Source organism: Anser brachyrhynchus (genome assembly GCF_964034855.1).
Source record: "Anser brachyrhynchus genome assembly, chromosome: W".
Taxonomy (NCBI): domain Eukaryota; kingdom Metazoa; phylum Chordata; class Aves; order Anseriformes; family Anatidae; genus Anser; species Anser brachyrhynchus.
Window position 1 is genome coordinate 19,749,684 of NC_137704.1, and position 19,349 is coordinate 19,769,032.

Here is a 19,349-nt window from a genome sequence, read left to right on the forward strand (position 1 = left end):
TTCAGGAACCTCTCCCAGTCACCATGACTGTTCAAAGACAGTTGACAGCGGCCTTGCATTGGCATCAGCCAGCTCCCTCAGCACCCTTTAGTGATGCAACCTGTCAGTCCCCATGGCCTTACGCATGTCCAGATTTTTTAAGTGCTCCCTAACCTTGTCTTTCTCCACTGAGGACAAGTCTTCCATGCTCCAGACTTTCTGTCTGGTCTCGGGGGCCTGCATTCCTGAAGGTCAGTTTTAATAGTAAAGCGTGAGGCAAAGGCAGCATTGGGTACTTCAGCCTTTTCTGTCATCATAGAATGGCTTGGGTTGGAAGGGACCTTAAAGATCTAGTTCCAATTCCCCCGCCATAGGCAGGGATACCATTCACTAGATCAGGTTTCTCAGGGCCTCACTGAACACCTCCAGGGATGGGGCAGCCACAACCTACCTGGGCAACCTGTTCCAGTACCTCACCATCCTCTGAGGGAAGAATTTCCTCCTAACCTCTAATCTATATCTCCCCTCTTTTAGTTTAAAACCGTTCCCCCTCGTCCTGTCATTATCTGATTGAGCAAAGAGTCACTCTCCATCTTTTGTATGTCTCCTTTACGTACTAAAAAGCCGCAATGAGGTCACCCCGGAGCCTTCTCTTCTTTATGCTGAACATCCCCAGCTCTCTCAGCCTTTCTTCATAGGAGAGGTTCTTTAGCCCCTTGATCATCTTCGTGGCCCTCCTCTGGACCCGCTCTAATAGATCCACATCCTTCTTGTGCTGAACATTGCTTCCATGTGATGCTTCTGTGTCATTTGTCACCTGTTGCCCTGCCCCATTCAGTAGCAGGCCCACAATTTCCCTACTCCTTATTTTGCTATTTATGTACTTTTAGAATACTTTCTTGTTGCACTTTACATCTGTGAGAAACAAAGTTGTGTTCTTGCAGTAGAATGTGTTTTTGCAGTGGAAAATTCCACTAACTTTGTGTATTCAGAAGTGATTGTGCAGGCAGGACAGTGGCATAGTAGTGGGGAGTATGTTAAGCAGATAAGGGGAAGGTCCCACTGTCCCAGAATAAGGAGGATAGATAAGAAAAACAAGATGAGCAGTGCAAAATCAGTAAAAACAAAAAATCACAGGCCCTCTAGTCACAAGAGAAGAAGGAGGGGAAAAAAAGGAAAAGGAGAAATGAACGGTTGGTCAAATAAAACTGTACATATATGGTATAGTAGTTAGCGTCAAGTAGTTTGTGAACCTGTAGCACTCAGCCAGTGAGGAAACAGGGGAGGAATCAAGCGTTGGGTAATAGGGAATATAAGGTTATGATATACTTTTGCTAGGTGCTCCTATTTGCAGGACACCCACCACTGCAATCACAAATAAAATAGCTTCACAGAAGATCCTGTCTGAGAAAATTATTGAGATACTTCCAACACATCCTTTGTCAGATTCAGCTCTAGGTCAGCCTTGGCTTTCCTAACCCTATTCCTGCATGATCAGACTGCAACTCTGTACTCCTCCTGGATGACCTGCCCCTGCTTCCACCCCTTGTACACTTCCTTTTTATGTCTGAGTTCAGTTAGGAGCTCTGTGCTCATTCATACAGGCCTCCTGCCACCTTTGCTTGGTTTTCTGTTTGTTGGGACAGGCCTTTCCTGAGCTTGGAGGAGGTGACCCTTGAATATCAACCAACTCTTCTCAACCTCTTTTCTCTCTGGGGTCATATTCTATGGAATTCTTCCAAGTAGATCTCTGAAGAGGTTGACGTCTGCTGTCCTGAAATCCAAGGCTGTGGTCCCTGCTTTTTGCCTGCTCTGTCCTCCCAGGATCTTGAATCCCACATCTCATGGTCAGGGCACCAAGGCTGCCTCCAACTTTCATGTCCCTGATGAATTCTTCCTTGTTTGTAAGTATGTGGTCCAGCTGCTTGCCTTTCCTTGCTGGTTCCTAGTTTACCTGTGCTGGAAGTTGTCATCAATGAACTCAAGAAATCTCATAGATTGCTTTAGCACTGCAGTATTGTCCTTCCAGCAGGTATCAGGGTGGTTAAAGTCCCCCATGAGGACCAGGGCCTGTGAATGTGAGGCTTTTTCAACCTGTTCGAAGAAGACTGCGGCGACTGAGTGCATGGACTTTTATTGTGATCAAGTAAGTCATTGCAACCCGGCTATGCCGGGTTTTTTCCTTCCAGAGGTTTTCCTTCCACAAAACCCTCCAGCCCCCCTTTACAGTCCTTTGATCCTTGTATTTCTCAGGCTGGCAGGTACCTTATATCAACCTCCTGTTCCCGTGCCAGGTTTTGGTTGACAGTTCATTACTTTCCTCTTTCTTGGGCCTTGTAGCAGTCCTTGCTCTTATCTCCTCTTGTTATTTATGTATGCCTCAGGCTCCATGGTGACTCTCATCCTCCACATTTCTCTTGTCTTCCGAATTCCCTGGATTCTCATGAGTCTTATCCACATTTCTAATTAAACCTACTTTTTCTATATTTCCCACAATTTATCCATATACATTGCTAATTAAACCTCCATTTTCTATATGATTATATATCTCACAGAAAGCCTCATCTACTTCTTTCCGATCAGGAGGTCTATAGCAGACACTCACTACAATTTCACCCATGTTGGTCTGCCCACTCTCTCTCTGTTGGCACATCATCCATCCCCAGGCAGAGCTCCATGCACTCCTGCTGCTCTCTCACATAAAGAGCAACTCCCCTTCCTTGCCTTACCATCCTGTCCTTCCTAAAAGCCCATATCCCCCCTTCGCAGCACACCAGTTATGTAACCATCCCACCATGTATTTTCTGTGTGAAACCAGTAAGGTCCCAGACCTGTACCTACACACAAACTTCTGACTCTGTTTGTTCCCCTTGCTATGTTGTCCTGGTTTCAGTTAGGACAGAGTTAATTTTCCTCCTAGTAGCCGGTAGGGTGCCATGTTTTGGATTAGGATGAGAAGAGCGCTGATAACATGCTGATGTTTTAATTGTTGCAGAGCAGTGCTTACACCAAGCCAAGGACTTTTCAGCTTCTCGCTCTGTCCTGCCAGCGAGCAGGCTAGGGGTGCAGCAGGAGCTGGGAGGGGACAGACCCAGGACAGCTGACCCAAATTGGCCAAAGGGGTATTCCATACCATCTGACATCATGCTGAACAATATATAGGGGTGGCTGGCCGGGGTAGGGGGGCCAGCTGCTCGGGGATAGGCTGGGCATCGGTCAGCAGGTGGTGAGCAATTGCATTGTGCATCACTTGTTTCATACACATTATTATTAGTAATACTATTATCATTATTATTATTATTATTGTTGTTGTTATTATTTTCCTGTCTTAATAAACTGTCTTTATCTCAACTCACAGGCTTCACTTTCCCGTTTCTCTCCCCCATCCCAGAGAGGGGGGGGAGGGTGAGCGAACGGCTGTGTGGTGTTTAGCTGCCAGACGGGTTAAACCACAACAGTCCTTTTGGTGCCCAATGTGGGGCACGAAGGGTTGAGATATCGACAGATTTGACCAGACTGTGTTAAACTAAAAGTGATATAAGTATTGGACCTGCTTAATAATTGCTAGTCACAATGTTGATTGCCTTAATCTCAGGTCTGGTGTGCCCGTTTTCCAAATTGAGTTTTATAGCACGTTACTTTCTGTATGTGCTCCCTGTCGCACTGTTTATCCTTTCCGGGCCCTGGTTTAAGATTGTTATGGTACTGTGCGGTGTAACAATGGCTTATGAAATGATGAGATTTCTGGTCATGACTCTAACCTGGTATTTGTACTCAGCACTGTCGTCGACTCTATACTTTGGAACCCATATCTCGGAAACTATTAGCAATTACACCTATTGCCTTTTTTCGTCAGGGAGCCAGTCTGTGGAGGGGACAGGGGAAGACATTTTTTCCTACTTGTTCACTCTCCCTTTCTCCTTCACCACCCTCTTATCCCCCGAGCTAGTTACGATAGTTCTCCAAGATGTTCTTGTTGTTATGTCTCCTGAATGCGCTTCAGGTTTTGTTTAAGGTTAAACAACTACTTAGGAATCTCATCCGGAGATCTGTCTTGAAGCGGGATAGTTATGAGTGGCAGGGAGTGTGGGAGGATATGGGCAGGTTTCTAGAGCAGTGGGCACCTCCAGTGTTTTGGACATTCACCCCTGAACAACTGCAAAATCCTAAAAAACTGGTAGAATGCTTGAAAAAAGGGTGTCATGACTCTGGCAGTTCCAAAGAGACACAAATCACTGTAGTGTGCTGGGGTCTGGCTTGTGCCTATGGAGCTGCAATTGATGCTACTATCAACCTAGTGACAGCTCCTGCAGCCGCTCCAGCTCACGCAGCCGCTCCAGTTCCAGCTCCTGCAGCTGTTCCAGTTCCAGCTCCCGCAGCCACTCCAGCTCCTGCAGCCGTTCCAGTTCCAGCTCCTGCAGCTGTTCCAGTTCCAGCCCCTGCAGCCACTCCAGCTCCTGCAGCCGCTCCCACTCCTGTGGCTGGGTCAGAGAAACGAGCTGTAGCAGTGCAAGTTGCCCCTGCAGAGGGTATTCCAACCCCTGTGGCAGACCCTGTGGCTGGGTCAGAGAAACGAGCTGTAGCAGTGCAAGTTGCCCCTACAGAGGGTATTCCAACCCCTGTGGCAGACCCTGTGGCTGGGTCAGAGAAACGAGCTGTAGCAGTGCAAGTTGCCCCTGTAGGCAAGGTGAAAAAATGGTATAGAGACTCAGGTCGTTTAGAACGCAGACAGTCTTCTGCTAGGTTTAGGTATAGAGAAGACGAGGCTGGGCCATCAGAGGTGCAGGAGGATGAAGATGAAGATGAGGATGTCGAAAAATCAACAGTAACTACCCGAACCCTATACCAGCGTGAGCTACGAGATGTGCGAAAAGATTTTGGTCGCTGCATAGGTGAGCAGCTTGTCACCTGGCTGCTCCGGTGCTGGGACACCGGAGCCAATTGTGTGGAATTAGAGGGCAGGGAAGCCAGGCGGCTGGGATCCCTTGCTAGAGACCCAGGCATTGACAAAGCAATTGGAGATGGAGCAAGATCTCACAGCCTCTGGAGGCGTCTCCTGTCAGCTGTGAAGGAAATGCATCCCTTCAAGGAAGAACTTGTATGTCTACCAGGCAAGTGGACCACCATGGAGAAGGGAATCCAGTACCTGAGGGAATTAGCCATACGGGAGGTGATTTATAGGGACCTAGACGACGCACAAATATCCACAGATCCAGATGAAGTCCAGTGTACATGACCCATGTGGCGGAAGTTTGTACGGAGTGCACCATCATCATATGCCAGCTCATTGGCAGTAATGGCCTGGAAAGAGGATGAGGAACCCACAGTGGATGAAGTGGCTAAACAGCTCCGGCAGTATGAAGAAAGTCTCTCCACTTCCCTACAGGCCTGCGTCTCGGCTGTGGAGAAACTTTTGGAAAGTGTCCATCAACTAAAAGAGAATACTTTGGAGAAACTTCCTGAAGAGGTCCACCAACTTAAAGAGAGTTTATTTTCCTCCCCACCTGTACAAACCAGTGTCTCAGCTATTAGGGGTAAGCATTCATCTATGCAAGGAAGACAATATGGTGGGCACACACCCCATGCCACCCTGTGGTTTTACCTACGTGACCATGGAGAGGACATGAGAAAATGGGATGGAAAATCTACTGCGACCCTAGAGGCACGGGTACGTGAATTGCAAAAGAAAATAATCAGGAAAAACGGGTTCTCTGAAAAGTTTGCTGCTCCAACTTCCAGCAGGCAGTCCTTTAAACACAGAAATGAAGATTCTGACCAGGAGTAGAGGGGCCCTGACTCCTGCCAGGGGGAGGAAAGGGACAGTCGAGTTTATTGGACTGTGTGGATTTGATGGCCTGGCACGTCAGATGCACAGAAGTACAAGGCTTTAGTAGACACCGGTGCACAATGTACTCTAATGCCATCAAGCTATAAAGGGCCAGAGCCCATCTGTATTTATGGTGTGACGGGGGGATCCCAGCAGTTAACTGTATTGGAGGCTGAAGTGAGTCTAACCGGTAATGAGTGGCAAAAGCACCGTATTGTGACTGGCCCAGATGCTCCGTGCATCCTTGGCATAGACTGTCTCAGAAGAGGATATTTCAAGGACCCAAAAGGGTTCTGGTGGGCTTTTGGATAGCTGCCTTAGAGACAGAGGACATTAAACAGTTGTCTACATTGCCTGGTCTCTCAGAGGACCCTTCTGTTGTGGGGTTGCTGAGGGTTGAAGAACAGCAAGTGCCGATCGCTACCACAACTGTGCACCGGCGGCAATATCGCACCAACCGAGACTCCCTGATTCCCATCCATAAGCTAATTCGTCAACTGGAGAGCCAAGGAGTGATCAGCAAGACTCATTCACCTTTTAATAGTCCCATATGGCCAGTGCGAAAGTCTAATGGTGAGTGGAGACTAACAGTGGACTATCGTGGCCTGAACGAAGTCACGCCACCACTGAGTGCTGCAGTGCCGGACATGCTAGAACTCCAGTATGAACTGGAATCAAAGGCAGCCAAGTGGTATGCTACGACTGATATCGCTAATGCATTTTTTGTCCATCCCTCTAGCAGCAGAGTGTAGGCCTGTTGTGGTTTAACCCGGCTGGCAGCTAAACACCACACAGCCGTTCGCTCACCCTCCCCCCTCCCTCTCTGGGATGGGGGAGAGAAACGGGAAAGTGAAGCCGGTGAGTTGAGATAAAGACAGTTTATTAAGACAGGAAAATAATAACAACAACAATAATAATAATAATAATGATAATGGTAATAGTATTAACAATAATAATGTGTAAGAAAACAAGTGATGCACAATGCAATTGCTCACCACCTGCTGACCGATGCCCAGCCTATTCCCGAGCAGCCAGCCCCCCCACCCCGGCCAGCCACCCCTATATATTGTTTAGCATGACGTCAGATGGTATGGAATACCCCTTTGGCCAGTTTGGGTCAGCTGTCCTGGGTCTGTCCCCTCCCAGCTCCTGCTGCACCCCCAGCCTGCTCGCTGGCAGGACAGAGCAAGAAGCCGAAAAGTCCTTGGCCTGGTGTAAACACTGCTCTGCAACAATTAAAACATCAGCATGTTATCAGCGCTCTTCTCATCCTAATCCAAAACATAGCACCCTACCAGCTACTATGAGCTACTTAACTCTGTCCTAACTGGAACCAGGACGGATATCCACCCCTTATTCCATACCATTTATGTCATGCTCAGGTTACACTCTGTCCAATACATTCTAATTAATCACCATTTTCATCTATGGTATATAGCAATCATGGTAGTGATGACATACATTATTATATAATAATTAACATAACACAATTCAACTCATGGGCTATTCTCACCCAGTATCAAATCCCCTTGAGGTACACACCGGACCTCCCCATTCTTTTGCATTACCCACCAAGTGCATCCAGGTCCCTGAGCAAAAGCAATTCCACGAATGGGTTTGCCTTTTCCTGAGGCAGGAGTAGCCCAGACTGTTTTACCCAGCATGTTTCTTACGTGCACTACAGGAACTTTATCCCCTTCTACAGTGCGTAACAGGTTTGATTGGGCAGGTCCAGCTCGGTTGGCAGATCCCCTAGTATTGACTAACCAGGTGGCCTTTGCCAAATGTGTATCCCAATTTTTGAATGTCCCAGCACCCATTGCTTTCAGTGTAGTCTTCAACAGTCCATTGTATCGTTCAACTTTTCCAGAGGCTGGTGCATGATAGGGGATGTGATACACCCACTCAATACCATGTTCTTTGGCCCAAGTGTCTATAAGGTTGTTTCGGAAATGAGTCCCGTTGTCTGACTCAATTCTCTCTGGGGTGCCATGTCGCCATAAGACTTGCTTTTCAAGGCCCAGGATAGTGTTCCGGGTGGTGGCATGGGGCACAGGATATGTTTCCAGCCATCCGGTGGTTGCTTCCACCATTGTAAGTACGTGGCGCTTGCCGTTGCGGGTTTGAGGGAGTGTGATGTAATCAATCTGCCAGGCCTCTCCATATTTATATTTCAGCCATCGTCCTCCATACCAAAGAGGTTTTGACCGTTTGGCTTGCTTGACTGCAGCACATGTTTCACAGTCATGAATAACCTGTGCTATAGTGTCCATGGTCAGGTCCACCCCTCGATCACGAGCCCATCTGTAGGTTGCATCTCTACCTTGATGGCCTGAGGTGTCATGGGCCCATCGGGCTATAAATAATTCACCTTTATGTTGCCAGTCCAGGTCCACCTGAGCCACTTCAATCTTAGCAGCCTGATCCACCTGCTGGTTGTTTTGGTGTTCTTCAGTAGCCCGATTCTTGGGCACATGAGCATCTACATGGCGTACCTTTACAACCAGGTTCTCTACCCGGGCAGCAATATCTTGCCACAATGCCGCAGCACAGATGGGCTTGCCCCTGCGCTGCCAGTTGTTCTGCTTCCATTGCTGTAACCACCCCCACAGGGCATTTGCTACCATCCATGAATCAGTATAGAGATAGAGAACTGGCCACTTTTCTCGTTCAGCAATATCTAAAGCCAGCTGAATGGCTTTTACTTCTGCAAACTGACTCGATTCACCTTCTCCCTCAGCAGCTTCTGCAACTCGTCGTGTAGGACTCCATACAGCAGCTTTCCATCTCCGATGCTTTCCCACAATACGACAGGACCCGTCAGTGAACAAGGCATATTTCTTCTCATTTTCCGGTAGCTTGTTGTACAGGGGGGCTTCTTCAGCACGAACCACCTCCTCCTCTGATGATATCCCAAAGTATTTGCCTTCTGGCCAGTCCATAATCACCTCCAAGATTCCTGGGCGACTGGGGTTTCCTATTCGAGCCCGCTGAGTAATCAGTGCAACCCACTTGCTCCATGTAGCATCAGTTGCATGATGCGTAGAGGGGACCCTTCCTTTGAACATCCAGCCTAGTACCGGCAGTCGGGGTGCCAGGAGGAGCTGCGCTTCAGTACCGACCACTTCCGAAGCAGATCGAACTCCTTCATATGCTGCCAATATCTCCTTTTCAGTTGGAGTATAGCGGGCTTCAGATCCTCTGTATCCCCGACTCCAAAACCCCAGGGGTCGACCTCGAGTTTCCCCAGGTTCTTTCTGCCAGAGGCTCCAGGTGGGACCATTCTCCCCGGCTGCGGTGTAGAGCACATTCTTTACATCTGGTCCTGTTCGGACTGGCCCGAGGGCTACTGCATGAACTATTTCCTGCTTAATTTGTTCAAAGGCTTGTCGTTGCTCAGGGCCCCATTCAAAAGCATTCTTCTTACGGGTTACTTGGTAGAGCGGGTTTACAATCAGACTGTAATTTGGAATATGCATTCTCCAAAACCCCACGACACCTAGGAAAGTTTGTGTTTCTTTTTTGCTAGTTGGTGGAGACATAGCTGTTATCTTGTTGATCACATCCATTGGGATTTGACGACGTCCATCTTGCCATTTAATTCCTAAAAACTGGATCTCTCGTGCAGGTCCTTTAACTTTATTCTGTTTTATGGCAAAACCGGCCTTCAGAAGGATTTGGACTATTTTCTTCCCTTTCTCGAAAACTTCTTCTGCAGTGTCACCCCACACAATGATGTCATCGATGTACTGCAGGTGTTCAGGAGCTTCCCCCTGCTCCAGCGCAGACTGGATCAGTCCATGGCAAATGGTAGGGCTGTGTTTCCACCCCTGGGGCAGCCGATTCCAAGTATATTGGACTCCCCTCCAAGTGAAAGCAAACTGTGGCCTGCACTGTGCTGCTAGAGGGATGGAGAAAAATGCATTAGCGATATCAATTGTGGCATACCACTTGGCTGCCTTTGATTCCAGTTCATACTGGAGTTCTAGCATGTCCGGCACTGCAGCACTCAGTGGTGGCGTGACTTCGTTCAGGCCACGATAGTCCACTGTTAGTCTCCACTCACCATTAGACTTTCGCACTGGCCATATGGGACTATTAAAAGGTGAATGAGTCTTGCTGATCACTCCTTGGCTCTCCAGTTGACGAATTAGCTTATGGATGGGACTCAGGGAGTCTCGGTTGGTGCGATATTGCCGCCGGTGCACAGTTGTGGTAGCGATCGGCACTTGCTGTTCTTCAACCCTCAGCAACCCCACAACAGAAGGGTCCTCTGAGAGACCAGGCAAGGTAGACAACTGTTTAATGTCCTCTGTCTCCAAAGCAGCTATGCCAAAAGCCCAGCGGAACCCTTTTGGGTCCTTGAAATATCCTCTTCTGAGACAGTCTATGCCAAGGATGCACGGAGCATCTGGGCCAGTCACAATACGGTGCTTTTGCCACTCATTACCGGTTAGACTTACTTCAGCCTCCAATACAGTTAACTGCTGGGATCCCCCCGTCACACCATAAATACAGATGGGCTCTGGCCCTTTATAGCTTGATGGCATTAGAGTACATTGTGCACCGGTGTCTACCAAAGCCTTATACTTCTGTGCATCTGACGTGCCAGGCCATCGAATCCACACAGTCCAATAAACTCGATTGTCCCTTTCCTCCCCCTGGCTGGAGGCAGGGCCCCTCTAGTCCTGGTCAGAATCTTCATTTCTGTGTTTAAAGGACTGCCTGCTGGAAGTTGGAGCAGCAAACCTTTCAGAGAACTCCTTTTTCCCAATTGTTTTCCTTTGCAATTCACGTACCCGTGCCTCTAGGGTCGCAGTAGATTTTCCATCCCATTTTCTCATGTCCTCTCCATGGTCACGTAGGTAAAACCACAGGGTGGCGCGGTGTGTGTGCCCACCATATTGTCTTCCTTGCATAGATGAACGTTTACCCCTAATAGCTGAGACACTGGTTTGTACAGGTGGGGAGGAAAATAATCTCTCTTCAAGTTGGTGGATCTTTTCAGAAAGTTTCTCCAAGGTATTCTCTTTTAGCTGGTGGACACTGGTTCGTTCAGGTGAAGGGGAAGATAATCTTTCTTCAAGTTGGTGGATCTTTTCAGAAAGTTTCTCCAAAGCATTCTCTTTTAGCTGGTGGACACTGGTTCGTTCAGGTGAAGGGGAAGATAATCTTTCTTCAAGTTGGTGGATCTTTTCAGAAAGTTTCTCTAAAGCATTCTCTTTTAGCTGGTGGACACTGGTTCGTTCAGGTGGAGGGGAAGATAAATTCTCTTTAAGTTGGTGGACCTCTTCAGAGAGTTTCTCCACAGCTGAGACACAGGCCTTTAGGGAAGAGGAGAGATTTCCTTCGTACTGCCGGAGTATTTTAGTCACTTCATTCACTGTGGGATTCTCCTCCGTTTTCCAGGCTAGTATTGCCAATGAGTTGGCATATGATGATGGGGCACTCTGTACAAACTTCCGCCACATGGGTAGTGTACACCGGACTGCATCTGGATCTGTGGATGTTTGTGCGTCGTCTAGGTCCTTATAAATTACTTCCCGTACGGCCAATTCCCTCAGGTACTGAATTCCCTTCTCCATGGTGGTCCATTTGCTTGGTAAACATACAAGTTCTTCCTTGAAGGGATACCTTTCCTTCACAGCTGACAGGAGACGCCTCCAGAGGCTGCGAGATTGTGCTCCATCTCCAATTGCTTTGTCAATGCATGCGTCCCTAGCAAGGGATCCCAGCCGCCTGGCTTCCTTGCCCTCCAATTCCACATAATTGGCTCCCGTGTCCCAGCACCGGAGCAGCCAGGTGACAAGCTGCTCGCCTATACAGCGACCAAAATCTTTTCGCACATCTCGTAGCTCACGCTGGTATAGAGTCCGGGTAATTACTGTTGATTTTTCGACATCCTCATCCTCATCTTCAGTCTTCTGCACCTTTGATGGCTGGTGTAGAGTCCGGGTAGTTACTGTTGATTTTTCGCCATCCTCATCCTCATCTTCAGTCTCCTGCACCTTTGATGGCCCAGCCTCGTCTTCACTACGCCCAGACTTAGCAGAAGACTGTCTGCGTTTTAAACGACCTGAGCCTCTATACCATTTTTTCACCTTGTCTACAGGGGCAACTTGCACTGCTACAGCTCGTTTCTCTGACCCAGACACAGGGTCTGCCACAGGGGTTGGAATACCCTCTGCGGGGTCAACTTGCACTGCTACAGCTCGTTTCTCTGACCCAGACACAGGGTCTGCCACAGGGGTTGTAATACCCTCTGCGGGGGCAACTTGCACTGCTACAGCTCGTTTCTCTGACCCAGCCACAGGAGTGGGAGCAGCTGCACGAGCTGGGGCAGCTGCAGGAGCTGGAGCGGCTGCAGGGGCTGGAGCTGGAACGGCTGCAGGAGCTGGAGCTGGAGCGGCTGCAGGAGCTGGAGCTGGAGCGGCTGCAGGAGCCGGAACGGCTGAAGGAGCTGGAGCTGGAGCGGCTGCAGGAGCTGGAGCTGGAGCGGCTGCAGGAGCCGGAACGGCTGCAGGAGCTGGAGCGGCTGCAGGAGCTGGAGCTGGAGTAGCTGCAGGAGCAGGAGCGGCTGCAGGAGCTGGAGCTGGAGTGGCTGCAGGGGCTGGAGCTGGAGCGGCTGCAGGAGCCGGAACGGCTGCAGGAGCTGGAGCGGCTGCAGGGGCTGGAGCTGGAGCGGCTGCAGGAGCTGGAGCGGCTGCAGGAGCTGGAACTGGAACGGCTGCAGGAGCTGGAACTGGAGCGGCTGCAGGAGCTGGAGCGGCTGCAGGAGCTGGAGCTGGAGCGGCTGCAGGAGCTGGAGCTGGAGCGGCTGCAGGAGCTGCAGCTGGAGTGGCTGCAGGAGCTGGAGCTGGAACGGCTGCAGGAGCTGGAGCTAGGTTGCTAGTAGCATCAATTGCAGCTCCATAGGCACAAGCCAGACCCCAGCACGCTACAGTGATTTGTGTCACTTTGGAACTGCCAGAGTCATGACACCTTTTTTTCAAGCATTCTGCCAGCTTTTTAGGATTTTGCAGTTGTTCAGGGGTGAATGTCCAAAACACTGGAGGTGACCACTGCTCTAGAAACCTGCCCATATCCTCCCACACTCCCTGCCACTCGCAACTATCCCGCCTCAAGACAGATCTCCGGATGAGATTCCTAAGTAGTTGTTTAACCCTCCACAAAATCTGAAGCGCATTCAGGAGACATAACAACAAGAGCAGGCTGGTCTGAGTATCCCAAGGATATTCAACATCTCGGAGAACCACCGTAACTAGCTCGGGGGATAAGAGGGTGGTGGTGAAGGAGAAAGGGAGAGTGAACAGGTAGGGAAACATGTCTTCCCCTGTCCCCTTCACAGATTGGCTCCCTAACGAAAACAGGCAATAGGTGTAATTGCTAATAGTTTCCGAGATATGGGTTCCAAAGTATAGAGTCGACGTCAGTGCTGAGTACAAATACCAGGTTAAAGTCGTGACCAGATATTTCATCATTTCATAAGCCATTGCTACACCGCACAGTACCATAACAATCTTAAACCAGGGCCCGGAAAGGATAAACAGTGCAACAGGGAGCACATACAGAAAGTAACGCACCATAAAACTCAATTTGGAATACAGGTACAGCAGACTGGAGATTAAGGCAATCAACATCGTGACTAGCAACTATTAAGCAGGTCCAATACTTATACCAATTTTAGTTTAACACACTCTGGTCAGATTTGTCGATATCTCAACCCTTCGGGCCCCACGTTGGGCGCCAAAAGGACTGTTGTGGTTTAACCCGGCTGGCAGCTAAACACCACACAGCCGTTCGCTCACCCTCCCCCCTCCCTCTCTGGGATGGGGGAGAGAAACGGGAAAGTGAAGCCGGTGAGTTGAGATAAAGACAGTTTATTAAGACAGGAAAATAATAATAACAATAATAATAATAATAGTGATAATGGTAATAGTATTAACAATAATAATGTGTAAGAAAACAAGTGATGCACAATGCAATTGCTCACCACCCGCTGAGCGATGCCCAGCCTATTCCCGAGCAGCCGGCCCCCCCACCCCGGCCAGCCACCCCTATATATTGTTTAGCATGACGTCAGATGGTATGGAATACCCCTTTGGCCAGTTTGGGTCAGCTGTCCTGGGTCTGTCCCCTCCCAGCTCCTGCTGCACCCCCAGCCTGCTCGCTGGCAGGACAGAGCAAGAAGCCGAAAAGTCCTTGGCCTGGTGTAAACACTGCTCTGCAACAATTAAAACATCAGCATGTTATCAGCGCTCTTCTCATCCTAATCCAAAACATAGCACCCTACCAGCTACTATGAGCTACTTAACTCTGTCCTAACTGGAACCAGGACAAGGCCACAGTTTGCTTTCACTTGGAGGGGAGTCCAATATACTTGGAATAGGCTGCCCCAGGGGTGGAAACACAGCCCTACCATTTGCCATGGACTGATCCAGTCTGCGCTGGAAGAGGGGGAAGCTCTTGAACACCTGCAGTACATCGATGACATCATTGTGTGGGGTGACACTGCAGAGGAAGTTTTCGAGAAAGGGAAGAAAATAGTCCAAATCCTTCTGAAGGCCGGTTTTGCCATAAAACAAAATAAAGGTAAAGGACTTGCACGAGAGATCCAGTTTTTAGGAATAAAATGGCAAGATGGACGTCGTCAAATCCCAATGGATGTGATCAACAAAATAACAGCTATGTCTCCACCAACTAGCAAAAAAGAAACACCAACTTTCCTAGGTGTCATGGGGTTTTGGAGAATGCACATTCCAAATTACAGTCTGATTGTAAACCCGCTCTACCAAGTAACCCGTAAGAAGAATGCTTTTGAATGGGGCCCTGAGCAACGACAAGGGGAGAATGGCTCCACCTGGAGCCTCTGGCAGAAAGAACCTGGGGAAACTCGAGGTTGACCCCTAGGGTTTTGGAGTCGGGGATACAGAGGATCTGAGGCCCACTACACTCGAACTGAAAAAGAGATTGGCAGCATATGAAGGAGCTCGATCTGCTTCGGAAGTGGTCGGTACTGAAGCGCAGCTCCTCCTGGCACCCCGACTGCTGGTACTAGGCTGGATGTTCAAAGGAAGGGTCCCCTCTACGCATCATGCAACTGATGCTACATGGAGCAAGTGGGTTGCACTGATTACTCAGCGGGCTCGAATAGGAAACCCCAGTCGCCCAGGAATCTTGGAGGTGATTATGGACTGGCCAGAAGGCAAATACTTTGGGATATCACCAGAGGAGCAGGTGGTCCGTGCTGAAGAAGCCCCACTGTACAACAAGCTACCAGAAAATGAGAAGAAATATGCCCTGTTCACTGATGGGTCCTGTCGTATTGTGGGAAAGCATCGGAGATGGAAGGCTGCTGTATGGAGTCCTACACGACGAGTTGCAGAAGCTGCTGAGGGAGAAGGTGAATCGAGTCAGTTTGCAGAAGTGAAAGCCATCCAGCTGGCTTTAGATATTGCTGAACGAGAAAAGTGGCCAGTTCTCTATCTCTATACTGATTCATGGATGGTAGCAAATGCCCTGTGGGGGTGGTTACAGCAATGGAAGCAGAACAACTGGGAGCACAGGGGCAAACCCATCTGGGCTGCGGCATTGTGGCAAGATATTGCTGCCCGGGTAGAGAACCTGGTTGTAAAGGTACGCCATGTAGATGCTCATGTGCCCACGAATCGGGCTACTGAAGAACACCAAAACAACCAGCAGGTGGATCAGGCTGCTAAGATTGAAGTGGCTCAGGTGGACCTGGACTGGCAACATAAAGGTGAATTATTTATAGCCCGATGGGCCCATGACACCTCAGGCCATCAAGGTAGAGATGCAACCTACAGATGGGCTCGTGATCGAGGGGTGGACCTGACCATGGACACTATAGCACAGGTTATTCATGACTGTGAAACATGTGCTGCAGTCAAGCAAGCCAAACGGTCAAAACCTCTTTGGTATGGAGGACGATGGCTGAAATATAAATATGGAGAGGCCTGGCAGATTGATTACATCACACTCCCTCAAACCCGCAACGGCAAGCGCCACGTACTTACAATGGTGGAAGCAACCACCGGATGGCTGGAAACATATCCTGTGCCCCATGCCACCGCCCGGAACACTATCCTGGGCCTTGAAAAGCAAGTCTTATGGCGACATGGCACCCCAGAGAGAATTGAGTCAGACAACGGGACTCATTTCCGAAACAACCTTATAGACACTTGGGCCAAAGAACATGGTATTGAGTGGGTGTATCACATCCCCTATCATGCACCAGCCTCTGGAAAAGTTGAACGATACAATGGACTGTTGAAGACTACACTGAAAGCAATGGGTGCTGGGACATTCAAAAATTGGGATACACATTTGGCAAAGGCCACCTGGTTAGTCAATACTAGGGGATCTGCCAACCGAGCTGGACCTGCCCAATCAAACCTGTTACGCACTGTAGAAGGGGATAAAGTTCCTGTAGTGCACGTAAGAAACATGCTGGGTAAAACAGTCTGGGCTACTCCTGCCTCAGGAAAAGGCAAACCCATTCGTGGAATTGCTTTTGCTCAGGGACCTGGATGCACTTGGTGGGTAATGCAAAAGAATGGGGAGGTCCGGTGTGTACCTCAAGGGGATTTAATACTGGGTGAGAATAGCCCATGAGTTGAATTGTGTTATGTTAATTATTATATAATACTGTATGTCATCACTACCATGATTGCTATATACCATAGATGAAAATGGTGATTAATTAGAATGTATTGGAAGGAGTGTAACCTGAGCATGACATAAATGGTATGGAATAAGGGGTGGATATCTGTCCTGGTTTCAGTTAGGACAGAGTTAATTTTCCTCCTAGTAGCTGGAAGCGTGCCATGTTTTGGATTAGGATGAGAAGAGCACTGATAACATGCTGATGTTTTAATTGTTGCAGAGCAGTGCTTACACCAGGCCAAGGACTTTTCAGCTTCTCGCTCTGTCCTGCCAGCGAGCAGGCTAGGGGTGCAGCAGGAGCTGGGAGGGGACAGACCCAGGACAGCTGACCCAAACTGGCCAAAGGGGTATTCCATACCATCTGACGTCATGCTGAACAATATATAGGGGTGGCTGGCCGGGGTAGGGGGGCCGGCTGCTCGGGGATAGGCTGGGCATCTGTCAACGGGTGGTGAGCAATTGCATTGTGCATCACTTATTTCGTACACATTATTATTAGTAATACTATTATCATTATTATTATTATTATTGTTATTATTATATTCCTGTCTTAATAAACTGTCTTTATCTCAACTCACAGGCTTCACTTTCCCGTTTCTCTCCCCCATCCCAGAGAGGGAGGGGGGAGGGTGAGCGAACGGCTGTGTGGTGTTTAGCTGCTGGCCGGGTTAAACCACAACATATGTGCATTAGTATAAAGGCATTTCAGAGAAGTGTCAAGGGTTAGTTATCTTTATAGCTTACAAGATGAGATACCATCCTCTTGACTTCTCCCACCAGACAGATGTGTGGTTTTGTTGTTTAAAGAGCAGTTTCCTTCACCTCTCCTTGTGCACACAGATGTAAACGCCTGTTACAGTTAAAAAAAAAAAAGTTTTACGTTTTATTTGTGGAAGATCACCAACGTTAATGACAGAGGAAGTGTTCAGGAGTGTAATTTAAAAGCTCTGCCTTGAAAGGTTGAATCACCCCCATTATCTTTGAAATTATTAATGCTGTTGCTGGATTTTGTGTTTTCTTTTTCCCAGGGGATTGGGAGTTCATGACTGAATGTGTCTCTGCTAGGCAATGATCTCCTGGAGATTTTTTCCTGACTGCTAAATACCATCTTTAAAAAAAAAAAAAGTGATTAAAACTTAAAAATCATATAATAATAATTTGTGGTGACAAATACTAACATTTTGTGTTTGATTTTTTTCTGCAGTAGCACAGAAATGTGTCTTCTAAAAGAGATTCCCTCCATCAGCTCAAGGACAAACAAAGCTATGTGACTGAGGGATTTATCTGAGATGTGAGGGTCTTGGGATCAAACCCATGCTTCAAAGTGACTACAACAGGGACTTTTCTGTCCCAGTCAATGAATCAATCTGTGTGCACTGGGGAAGGAGTATTCTTCCTCTTTGTTTTGATTTATTTTTGCTGGCCTGTAAATGCTGTTCCTTAAGTAATCATAGAATCATAAAATCATAGACTATCCGAGTTGGAAGGGACCCACAAGGATCATCAAGTTCAACTCCTGGATCCCCAAAGGACCACCCAAAAATTAAAAAAAAATCAGATCCTGTGTCTGAGAGCATTGTCCAAATGCTTCTTGAACTCTGGCAGGCTTGGTGCCGTGACCACTTCCCTGGGGAGTCTGTTCCAGTGCCCAAGCACTCTCTTGGTGAAGAACCTTTTCCTGATATCCTGCCTGAACCATCCCTGTCGCAGCTTCAAGACATTCTCTTGAGTCCTATTGCTGGTCACCCTTCACTCTTCTGAGAGAAGAGATCAGTGCCTGCCTTTCTGCTCCCCCTTGTGAGGAAGTTGTAGACCTCGATGAGGTCTCTGCTCAGTCTCCTCTTCTACAGGCTGAACAATCCAACTGACTTCAACCACTCCTCATACATCTTCCCCTCTAGACTCTTCGCCATCTTTGTTGCTCTCCTTTGGTCACTCTCTAACAGTTTTATATCTTTATTATATTGTGGCGCCCAAAACTGCACACAGTACTCAAGGTGAGGCCGCACCAGCGCAGAGTAGAGCGGCACAATCACCTCCCTCGAACGACTATCAGTGCTGTGCTTGATGCACCCCAGGATACAGTTGGCCCTCCTGGCTGCCAGGGCACACTGCTGACTCATATTCAGCTTGCTGTCAACCACAACCCCCAGATCCCTCTCTGCGGGGCTGCTCTCCAGCATCTCGTTGCCCAGTCTGTACGAATAGCCAGGGATACCCCGTCCCAGGTGCAGGACCCGGCACTTGCTCTTGTTAACCTTTATATTGTTAGTGATTGCCCAGCTCTCTAATTTGTCTAGATCTCTCTGCAAGGCCTCACCACCCTTGACAGAGTCAACAGCTCCACCCAATTTGGTATTGTCCGCGAACTTGCTCAAAAAACCTTCAAGTCCTCCATCCAAATCGTTTATGAAAACACTGAGGAGGACTGGTCCTAAAATGGAGCCCTGGGAAACCCCACTAGTGATATCATTTAGCCTTTGGAGTGCAAAAGAGCAAGAAAGAATATGCAGAATCCATTTTGAAAGGTTCCTGTAAAGAGGAGATTAGAAGATTCTTTAAAAATTTTCTTGTTAGGAAGATTGTATGCTCTGGTTCTTATAAGAATTATTGCTGAGAGCTGTAATAACAGAAGATGCTAGCAAAGCTGCAGCACTGAGCTAGAGCAGCTAGCAACATAGCAGAAGGCACTGAAGGTCAATCATGCTATCTGCTACAGCTTGCAGAAGGCTTTTGTGCCTGGTGGGGTAGCAGAGCCCTGGGACTTCACAGTCAGAAAGGAGGGTGAAAGACACCAGCTGATCTAGCAGTTGCCTTCTCAGCAACCTAGAAAGGAGGGCTATAAGTAATCAGTTTA

General features: G+C 48.4%; 2 protein-coding genes across 2 annotated transcripts in view; one reads left to right on the top strand and one right to left on the bottom strand.

Annotated features, from left to right (window-relative positions):
• Positions 1–10,379, bottom strand: part of LOC308184721 (uncharacterized protein) — a 155,403-nt gene extending 145,024 nt beyond the window's left edge. Inside the window, exon 1 of the mRNA XM_080572095.1 lies at positions 6,156–10,379. Coding sequence (XP_080428221.1) covers positions 7,303–10,356 — 3,054 coding nt within the window. The 5' untranslated portion in view covers positions 10,357–10,379 and the 3' untranslated portion in view covers positions 6,156–7,302. The remainder of the gene's footprint in view (positions 1–6,155) is intronic.
• A 3,914-nt stretch (positions 10,380–14,293) lies between these two features.
• Positions 14,294–19,349, top strand: part of LOC308184750 (uncharacterized protein) — a 224,008-nt gene continuing 218,952 nt past the window's right edge. The window contains exon 1 of the mRNA XM_080572186.1: positions 14,294–14,989. Within this exon, the coding sequence (XP_080428312.1) occupies positions 14,870–14,989 (120 nt within the window). The 5' untranslated portion in view covers positions 14,294–14,869. The remainder of the gene's footprint in view (positions 14,990–19,349) is intronic.